Source organism: Xyrauchen texanus, chromosome 48, assembly GCF_025860055.1.
Source record: "Xyrauchen texanus isolate HMW12.3.18 chromosome 48, RBS_HiC_50CHRs, whole genome shotgun sequence".
NCBI lineage: Eukaryota > Metazoa > Chordata > Actinopteri > Cypriniformes > Catostomidae > Xyrauchen > Xyrauchen texanus.
Window position 1 is genome coordinate 8,500,502 of NC_068323.1, and position 11,319 is coordinate 8,511,820.

At 39.6% G+C, this 11,319-nt stretch overlaps 1 protein-coding gene across 1 annotated transcript; it reads right to left on the reverse strand.

The window, feature by feature from the left end:
* Positions 1 to 143: 143 nt before the first annotated feature.
* LOC127639888 (tumor suppressor candidate 2-like) lies at positions 144 to 3,661 on the reverse strand. The gene is made up of 4 exons (XM_052122188.1): positions 3,516 to 3,661; positions 2,616 to 2,824; positions 1,782 to 1,902; positions 144 to 1,337 (listed from the first exon to the last, which is right to left on the reverse strand). Exons 2-4 carry the CDS (start codon positions 2,762 to 2,764, stop codon positions 1,272 to 1,274), a joined length of 336 nt encoding a protein of 111 aa, XP_051978148.1. The 5' UTR covers positions 2,765 to 2,824; positions 3,516 to 3,661; the 3' UTR covers positions 144 to 1,271.
* Positions 3,662 to 11,319: the final 7,658 nt, after the last annotated feature.

Consider the following 11,319-nt stretch of genomic DNA (forward strand, 5'->3'; position numbering starts at 1 on the left):
GCAACGCAGTGGACCACGTGCAATCCGAGGGGCCTTAAAGGCCAAAGTTCACACACTGATAAAAGATCTGTACAGTAGACTGACAACATTGCTTGTTGAAAAGGGCAAAAGACACTTCAGCCCGCTGGACAGAACAATAGAAATCAACAGCAGGACACACAAATACACAATGCAGGATGGGGAAAAGACTGGAGAGATGGAATAGCTTTGAACTTGAGTATTTATTTTGTTTGGCTGTTGATAAAACTTAATTGAAACAAACAGAAGACAGAAAAGAAGTATAGAAGTATTGTTTTTGACTCCTTGTGGTTAAAAAGGGGCAATTACTTTAAAATACAATTAAAAAAATAAATTAAATAAAACATTTAGACAATAAAATTACAAATAAATCTGACAGTAAAGTTTGATTTTGTGTGTGTGTGTGTGTGTGTGTGCTGCAAGTTCGCTCTTAAAATCTGACTTGAATAAATGGACACACATGATATGCGTTTAGAGGTGGTATTTTTTTTTTAATGCCTTATTTTAACAGTAATAAATAAAGACAGCCACTCAAGTGAGAGGGGCGGGGCTTCTCAGTGATTGGCAGCACTATGTCACTCAGTGACTTAATCACCCAAACAAGGAGCGCAGCAATAACAAATCACAGCATGGTAAACAGCCATTGATTCTCCCCTACTGGCTGAAAATAAAGCAGATTCAGGTTTATAGGGACTACATGCAAAATTTCAGGCTGTAGTTTAAAATGTACTAACCCTAACTGCATTACCTCCACGAACATTGCGTCCGGACGACCTGTGAAGCTTTGCTTATGCAATGCCCATCGATTAAAGCATCCATATACAACCTGATCTTTAAGATTGCTTCTAGAACAACGATCCTCTTCATTCCTTCATGATCGGCTCCTGATAAAAGTCAAACAATGCTAAATATTCTCTACTTCTATGACCACATATATCAGTCAAACAAACACTCATACACACATATACAAACCACAATTAGTGTCTTGGCCATACAGCCCATAATAATAGTCTTCAAGACATACATGTGGCAGATTACAAGAGATTGAAAGAGTCAGGACATCATTGTCAGGCCATGGCCTCTTCTCAGGCAGACAGCCGGAATATCTCACGGTCTGTTTGCCGGGATTCCACACAACATGCATAGAGTCCTCCCAAACACATGGGGGCACCACACAGCAGACGTGTCCAGGATCCGGCGGTTGGGAGGAAAATGAGAAAGGACGGAATCTTCGCAGGAGGCGACCAATGGCATCAAGCCTCACAGATGACGACCGGAAAATCAACGTGGATACAAGGGTGATCCAACTTTATGATTCCCTACAAAGAGAATTTGCGCAAGGAGAGACTTGCTGAGTCATAATAATAATAATAATAATACTGCAAACTAACATTACATAAGACTCTAACAATAAATGTCAATCATAATTAAGTATATAGAAGCAATGAATAATTGACCAGCTTATCAGTATGATTAATGGCAGGGACGGTGCTAAGATACGATCTTTAGGGGGGCATTTTGATCTTTAGGTTTGATGACTTGTCTCCTTGTCGAAACAGGGAAGATTCCCCCTTGATAGTTTTGCCCTCCAGAGTCCTTGATAATTTTGCATCAAAGGTTTTTGAGGGGGCATAAGGAAAATCTAGCAGGGCAATGCACCCCCCAGCCCCCCTTTAGACCAAGCCATGATAAATGCTAAAAACACATGCATCTGTTAACAGAATCTTGCCATTTGTTGCAGAAATCTTCCCACAGTAACAAACCTGAGGTATGAGATTCTTGTGGATTTGTTTTAGTTTGGCTTTCTTCCGGCCATTTTTAGTCACTACCGTTTCTTCGTAGAACTCGTGAGCCAGGTCGCCGTCTTCATCGAAGAACAAAGAGCTACACAACACAAACACAAATATGTGAATTAAAAGACCTTTATTACACAGAATAGAGGTCAACCGATAACTAAGGTGGTGGGAACGGCCGATAAACGATTAATCGGCCGATAGTTTAAAAAAATTATTTATAGAATGTCTTAATCTTTCCTTACTGTGACCGGCACAGACAAAGATTCCTAAATAAATAAAATCCCTGATGTAGTTTATTGTTCAACCAAAATCCTAAAAATAACCAGAATAGGATTTGGTGCAAGATTTGGGACTTTGTAAAGTATAAACAAGCCCGAAACACACCAGGGACTCTTATTTTCAAATGAAGTCATGATGAAAAAAAATAGCTTTTTTTTCCTATAACGACAGTTCAAAAAAGCCACTATCGGCACGGATTAATAGGTTAAACCGATATATCGTCTACCTCTACTCTGGAATACATTATTGCGATCACGACAGTCTTTGATCAAATATTTTTGTGCAAGGACCGATTTCCTACAAAGCTAAATATGTTTCTTGCAACCCTGTGTGCTCTTTTTCTTCTCACATAATACAACAACTTCAACTATTAAAACTTAAAACAATATTTCATGTTAATAAAATTATTTGGTACATAGCAGAATAATGTACAGTCAAAATAAACCTCATCGGGGTGATATAATCAGTCCAGCCATGCTGTTTGAGATCAAGTCACATGCCTGGAGATGTGGTTATATTTACCTCCTCCTGGTAAACACGAAAGGCGTCGCATTTCGAATGCTCCGCACCCTGGTCAGGCTTTGCTCTTGGCCCTCTTTGGCAGGATCATCGCTGCCACCCGAACCAGAGAACGGCCAGTAACCTTTACCTTTAGACCCGCTACCACCCATTATGGGGCGCAGAACATTCTCCCCCTCTTCGGGTATTCACACTCGGGTCAGACTTGAAGCCTTGGAAGAAAAAACAGGCAGTTGTTTGATGTTTATTGTTAAATATTGACCTATTTGACGATATGAAGCTGATAATGTCTGTCAAAAACAAAATATGACTACTTATGACCGTGGGAAAGTAAATGGCATAGATCATTCACAGCTTTAATATATGGGTAGCTGACATTAAATATAGCATTTAAAACAGCATTTTGCTAATATTTTTTAATAACACATGCAGCTCATATGACCTAAAATGAACATACATGAAATAATACTCTTAAAAATGAATTTGACAGAACACAGGTCCATTTAAAATGAACCAGTGGAGGCAAAAGGGTAATTTAAAACAAACTTCATACAAGACCTTCAGTGTGCACTTCATCTTTTATACATTTTAACCTAAACTCTTGATGTTGATTAAAAACAAAATGTCCATGGACATGTTATATATCAACTATCCACATGTCAAACACTAAAATAAAGCTATATTCGTTATAAATTATATTCTTACACCTTTAATAACTTTTTCACAACCAAAAATGTTACATTAAGTGATATTATCAATAAATGGCTCGCAGGTTAATTATTTTATTTTGTAATTTTCTCAAATTGTGTAGCTTCCATGCTAATACGGCTGACATCATTATAATGTTCTACGCTTTCGTGTTTATAACACAATAATAATATAATTTCTTATCGTGACACTTACTTGAATATAGTCTCCCGGTGTTAACTGAAGCGTTGCAGCAGAAGTAACGCGGATTAAAGCGGGTTTGATAAGATTTTTTTTACGTTTAGAGTCACAAACGAACCGCAATAGATTTGAGAGTGAACGAGGACACACTTATCCGCTACAGCACTCGCCGGAAATACATATGACCACTTCCGTGAGGAAACAAATAGAATAAAAGCTCTGGATTCTTTATAGAATAAAAGCCCTCCGAGTTCATCGTTTTAAGTCAAGGGCCCCTGGGCACTGGCCCCATTAGTCCGGTCGGTAATCCATCCCTGAATACAGCTGAAGTCAGAAGTTTACATACACCTTAGCCAAAAACGTTTAAAATCAGTTTTTCACAATTCCTGACATTTAATTGTAGAAACACATCCTGTTTTAGGTCAGTTAAGATCACTATTTTATGAATGTGAAATATCAGAATAATAGAGAGAATTATTTATTTCAGCTTTTAAATCTTTAATCACATTCCCAGTGGGTCAGAAGTTTATATACACCTGTTAGTATTTGTTAGCATTGCCTTTAAAATGTTTAACTTGATGGTCATTATAGCCAAACGGTTCAATTTTAGATTCATCAGACCAGAGGACATTTCTCCAAAAAGTAAGATCTTTAGTCTGGCTTTTTTATGGCGGTTTTGGAGCAGCGGCTTCTTCTTGCTGAGCAGCTTTTCAGGTTATGTTGATATAGGACTCATTTTACTGTGGATATAGATACTTGTCTACCTGTTTCCTCCAGCATCTTCACAAGGTCCTTTTCTGTTGTTCAGGGATTGATTTGCACTTTTCACACCAAACTACGCTCATCTCTTGGAGACAGAATGCATCTCCTTCCTGAGCGGTATGATGGCTGTGTTGTCCCATAGTGTTTATACTTGCGTACTATTGTTTGTACAGATGAACGTGGTACCTTCAGGTGTTTGGAAATTACTCCCAAGGATGAACCAGACTTGTGGAGGTCCACAATTATTTTTCTGAGGTTTTGGCTGATACCATCAGCAATCATATTGTTATTGCCCAGATGTTCACACAAACAAAAACAAACAAACAAACAACCGCCATTTGCCACTAAGTGGCGGTGACGTCACCACGACGCTTGTGCCAGGCTATGTGCACGTTTAGGCCACGTGAAGTGTCGAACGCCCGCTGGCAGGAGGTCACGGGACAGATCCAACCGGTGACAAGGGTCGAATGACTGAGATGACTGGCTGATGCACCACCTGTGCCCCCTACTGTGCCAACTTGCTGTGCTTTAGCCACCCTGCGCTCTGCTCGTTGTTGTGAGCGTCGCTCCTCTGCGCTCCGTTGTTGGAGGGCGACTGCCTCCAACTGGCCAGCAGCATCCTTCACAAGCCTTCTCCAAAGAGGCCGATCTTGACACCGCTGGTACCAGTCATCGGCAAATCCACTCAGCTCCACATCCTCCTGTACCACATCACTCCATCTCTCCTCCAGCCCGTGCTGCGCCCGCTTAGCCCCCTCTATCCGGCCGAACAAAAACTGTTTAGGCATGCGGTGGCCGGGCATGCGGGCTACATGACCCAGCCAACGCAACCTTGCCTGCCGGAGGAGCTCACCGATGGGACTGTCCACATCTTTCATAGATGTTCACACACACACACACACACACACACACACACACACACACACACACACACACACACACACACACACAAGAAATTTGGCCTCTGATGATATATCCTGTAATTCTGTGTCTAGCTGCTGTATTTCTGTATTGTATAGATGAATATTGTACTGTATGTACGCAGAGTTTTTATACAGGAATGTGCAAATTAAATTGTTTAAATGGGCATGGGTTTGTAGAAGTAATAGTCTAAATCTGAATTTACTTATTAGTTTTTTACGTGCACATACCGGTTGGTACGTATTGCACCAAACTGTAATATACTGTTCCATGGCTTTGATAAACTCTGCGTACATACAATGCTTTGTATGCTCCGTGCAACTGCGGTTGAAAAGAAATATGAAGTAGCTTAAATGTAGCAAGCTACTTTTGGGGTGTAGCTTGTAGTGTAACTTAATACTTTCTCTGAATTGTAGCTTTTAGTTTAGCTTAACAAGCTTTTTCTCTTGAGTATTTTGTAGCTTAGCTTGCTAAATATTTTTAGTAGCTTGCCCAACACTGTGTTTATGCATCTTATCCACACTAGAACGCAATTTTCCTTAACCGAAAACAGCATTTTGAAAACGCATTGGTGTTAAACATATTTATTTCACTACTGTGATGCCTCTAAAATGGCGTTTTCTTTAAACCAAAAACAGAGCATTTTAAAAACACATACTTTGGAAAACGATAAGGCTTGGAAATTGAGAATGGATTGGTGTGAAAAGGCATTCATTTCGCAACGTTTACATCTCTCATCCTCATTAGTATGCTTATTTCCTCCACCGAAAATGGAGCGATTCAAAAACGCTCTCCTTTACCTTATCGCGTTAGAATATTGAAGGAGGATTAAGTGTGGATGTGTCTTAAGAGATCAGACGATAATTGTGCTTTTGAAAGATCATGATGTTGTCATGATAATCGCTGCTTTAGGAATCTGAATTCCATGTCCATGATTCAATCTTCAAACCACACAATCTCACGCCCACACATACTCTAATTGGGATGTTTATTCCCGCCCGATTTTCAGAGGACAAGCTGTGATTTCCTTGGAGAGGTCATAAACGAGCTGTGATAGCCTTTAGTTGATGTGCCTGGAGACTTATAATCTCTATCATATGAATGTTACTCAAACTGCTTCAGTCTGTATGAAATGATATCCTAACAGTTGCATCCCAAATCTCCAATCAAACTCCCACGTAAGAATGGCCTCATCTGACAGTATTGCATGGAAGTTTTCATCCATCTCAGCTGAACAGCAATTTATTCTCACAGTTACAGATAAAATCCAGACCAATATTGTATATATTTTACATCCTAGCTGTTAACTAGGTTGTTAACTAAAATTGCATTCTACTTTACAACTCTTACTATTTTTGCAGTATGAATGTACGGTATATTGTGTATGGCGTGCAAATGTTCGGTATGTAACGATGTGTAACGATAGCCAACGGCTAAAGAGCTTCCTTGTTAGCGCACCCGCCTCTCATGCCGGCTGATGCTGGTTTGAATCTCGCTCGGAGCAGGACAAGTAGGACCAGTAACATTTGTGCCGTGACCCTGATGTGAGTGAGGTTTAGGGGGCTGAGTGTAACAGGAGCCAGCTGGTATGTGATAGCTGTGCGGTATGTGCAAACCTCACTTCCCTGGGCTCAAGAGGTGCACTAGTGACTGACTCTAGAGCCTTTAGCCTTTAGCTTCCTTGTTAGCGCACCCGCCTCCCATGCCAGCTGATGCTGGTTTGAATCTCGCTCAGAGCAGGTCAAGTAGGACCGGTAACAGTGGTGCCGTGACCCTGATGGGAGTGAGGTTTATTTTTTATTTTTTTATTTAACCTTTATTTATCCAGGTAAACTGTTTGAGAACCACTTCTCATTTACAAACATGACCTGCTAGCACAAACATGACCTGCTGGTTTAGGGGGCTGAGTGTAACGGGAGCCAGCTGGTAAGTGATAGCTGTGCAGTATGTGTAAACCTCACTTCCCTGGGCTCAAGAGGTGCACTAGTGACCAACTCTAGAGTCTGTAGCCTTTAGCCTCCTTGTTAGCGCACCCGCCTCCCATCCCGGCTGATGCTGGTTTGAATCTCGCTCAGAGCAGGTCAAGTAGGACCGGTAACAGTGGTGCCGTGACCCTGATGGGAGTGAGGTTTAGGGGCTGAGTGTAACAGGAGCCAGCTGGTAAGTGATAGCTGTGCGGTATGTGCAAACCTCACTTCCCTGGGCTCAAGAGGTGCACTAGCGACCGACGCTAGAGTCTGTAGCCTTTAGCTTCCTTGTTAGCGTGCCTACCTCCTATGCCAAAGACCCCGGTTTGAATCCCGCTTGGAGTGGATCCAGCAGGACCGGTCGTTTTTACGTTTAAAATTGTAGTTTGTGTAAAAATGTCAACTTGACAGTTTCATGATGATCAAATTCATGGGTAAGTAAGCTTAAATTTCTTCTGGTTCATTCATTACACTGGAAATGGAAGGTCAAGACGAGAGGATATTTTATGCATACAAAGAATCTGCATACCATCCACAGGAACACTGCTGGAATAGTACGATAGTATGTTATGCTGTACAAAGCACATGTAGTATATGCTACGCAGTATTTAATAAGCAATACACTTCCGTTTTGAGCATGTCCTAGTGTAAATGTGTGTAGGGCCTATCTGCCTATCTGCATTAAGTGGCCCTCTGCTTAATTGCTTTCAGATGAAACTCCATAATCAAAACCTCAGGCTCATTAGGCAACAGTATTCATATATTTCAAATATTTAGCTAAGCTAACAGGAATGTTCCAAACTCTCAGTTGTACCATAAATGTTTCTTAGGCTATAAATGTTGCTTTATGGTTAGATTGTAACATAAAAAATAAACATCTCAAATGGCTCTTTTTTTTAAATGGGTTTGTTTAGAAAAATCTACGTAACCCATTACAATGACATGTCCTTGGGCACTGTTAGTATTCTCTGAATTGACGCATGTTTTCTTGCCAAGCGCCCACATCTTGTTCCCGTTGGTGACCTTCCTTCCCTCTGAACCATCCACACTACTGATCAAAAGAGTCACGCGCCCCTGGAGAGGAACAGACTGATGTCCAGCATCAAGAGGGAACATTTGTATTCATCCTTTCCTCTGAAACAGGAATTACATTGTGTACTCAGTTAAGAAAGTGCAAACGTTAAATTTCCTGTATTTAAAGTGACATTTCACCCAAAATGAAAATGTGCGATTTAGGTCAGAAGCATACTTGTAACATATGGTAACTAGGGTTGCCACCTTGGCATTGGAAAATTCCAGGACATCTGATAAATGACCGAAAAACGTATTGCCATGTGGTTATGTTTGGCCATTATGAACCTTAGAGATCTTACAGAAAAAGGAAGGATATTCCTCTTTTGGACACGTTTTCCCGAAACATCAAATCATTATAGTTAGTAGACTAAAGTGAAAATGATTGTTCGCAGTTTACACAAAAGTGGAAAATCTCAAACATCAATACAACGACTTTCTTATGTGTGATTTATAAAGAAGGATTCAGATGTCTGAACGCATCATGAAAATATGCCCATTGTACAAAGGTGCCTTTTCATCTATTGTTCAACTCGGGGCACCTTTCTCACATCGCGTAAAATAAAATCCAGGATAGACAGCCAAAAAAACAGGATGATCCTGAACAATCCTGGATGGGTGGCAACCCAAACCCAAATGCAAAGACAGATGTGAATGCTTTGTGGTCGCATTATAAGTATGCAGTTCTGTTGCACAAACTAAACATGCATTCTTGCACTGGCAGTAACAAACTGAGTACTCAAGGGGGCGATAGAGTTACCTTCTAATGTTTCCGCCATGTGCTATATTTCAAGTAAGTCACTTTGGATAAAAGCGTCTGCCAAATGCATAAATGTAAATGTAAATGAGAAGGCGCTTCACAGCAAGACGCTGCTTGCTGCTGCTTATGCAACTGAAACATGTTTCTGGAGCATTTGTGTGACCAATCCAATAACCTTTATGTTGTAACGATGCTGCATGTACATGCTACTTTAGCCTATATTTATTCAGTTATTGTTCAATATACCCACCCACAAAAAATGATAATGCAGGAAATCGACATGCTGCTTTTGAAAGTTCATGTAGCTTGATATCAACCCCATTCAGCCGAAGTTCTAACAAGGGGGATATTTTTTGCATCAAATTAAGCATGAGAACGTTTTCCCACTAGAGCTACCCATGAAACCTTCAAGACTTGGGTTCTGGTCCCATGGGAATGACTCAAAAATGTCATTTTTAACTCAACTTATGGTTCAATTTGGAGTTTAGCGTTAATAAAACATGCATTCCTGTTGACACCTAAAAATGCTCTTCCAGTTTCAGCCACTTGGGGCAGTGGTTTGAATTTCAATAAGTACAGACCGATTCCAACAGCAGAACTTTCGACCTACTGTGGCCAAATTCACAGTGCGATCACTCGGTTCAGGTTGCTAATTATACATTTCTATAACTATAAAGCAATAACTAGGGTTATAAATTAAATGTTGACATTTTTATTTTAAAATAATAGTCACTCCAGTAGTTTTGTGGTAGTTGTGTGTGGTAATAATGGAGCATGACGTGCCAATTTGTTATTCTGGGGGCAACATATTTTTGATTACATTTCGGTCTGTTCCTCACAAAAAGCTATCGTATGACTTTAGATGACGAAGGACCAATAGGAGAATAATGCCTTTAAGAAAATGTTCATTATTTTTCAAAACAAAGTGCATGTCTGTAATCAGACAGTGTTTTCTTTTCTAGCTTTCAATAAAGCTGCATATTATTGCTGAGCTCAAGGGTTTGGCAGATTCACTCTCTCAACATCTTTGTTCTTTGGTTTCTCTGCAATAACCCTGGAAACATTCTCCTGAATCAGCAGAGCAGAGGAAACTGAGAGAAAACTCTTCACATGTTTATTGGCATGATCATACATGATGATGGCTTCGTTCAGAAAGAGGACGTCGCAAATCGACTTTCTGAATAGTGAGAGGGAGAAAGAGTTGATTCATTTTTACTGTGTGATTCATCTCTCTAAACAAGGCTTTGTAAAAGACCACTGATGTCATTGTTTAAACGGCAACATAACATTTATTTTGGAGTGAATCAGAAAGGCTGAAAACTGTCACCTCAAACAATCTACGAGTACAATGACCAATAGTCTCAGACCTTAGACCAGAAATGTCTCGATCTGGCAAGCTCTAATCTGATAGCCTGACTTTAGGCAATTTCTGGAAATAAGGGCACCGTTTTTATCAGTCTGCAAGGAAACAAAGTTGTGTTTACAAGTAACTAGGTAGAAACAATGAGTGTTTACATGCACGATCTTACACTTTATTAGCTGTCATTGTGTTGGGTTTAAACACACCGTAGAGGACAGGGCGGTTTTGCATGCCCTTGCAATAAATGTAGCATGGTTTGGCTACAGTAACCATATTTGAATCATGGCATTTGTAAATGGTAAAAAATTTGCCTTTTAATATACAGCATTTTTTAATAAAAAACAAAAAAGTAATATGGTACCGTAATTCTACCGTATACCAAATACGTTACTCTTATTGTTTTCATATAGATTATTTTACAGGCAGATGTTGTTTAACCCTTATGCACTGTTCATCATTCAATCACGTTGCAACAATAAATATGTCATTTTTAAAATTGTTATGAAAGAAATGTTTCAACTCTACATCATGTAAAAGCATTGAAGTTATTTAAACATGTATTTACCTATATGACCTTGAACTTGAAAATATACTTTTAGATTTTTTTTTTTATGAATATGTTCTCAAATACTGGACCAATCCTCATAAATTATACACGGTTTGAAAGCGTAAAGTCTCAAGAATAATGAAACTCTGCATTAAAACAAAAACCGATAAAATTACAAGTATAACCACTAGATGGCTGCAGAGAGCTTCTTATTCATCCCTGTTTGGAGAGAAAATGATTTCTAGATTTTGTCACAAGTTCTGAATTTATATATATATATATATATATTTAAACATAATCAAAGTCTTCTTTTGTCAAAGTCAAAAGTTTTTTTTTTTTTGTTTGATTTTTGCATACCTGAAATGAGTGAAAACAACAAGTAATACCCTTTAGGTTTGGCTCAGCGGTTGAGGCTCTGGGTTACTGACCGA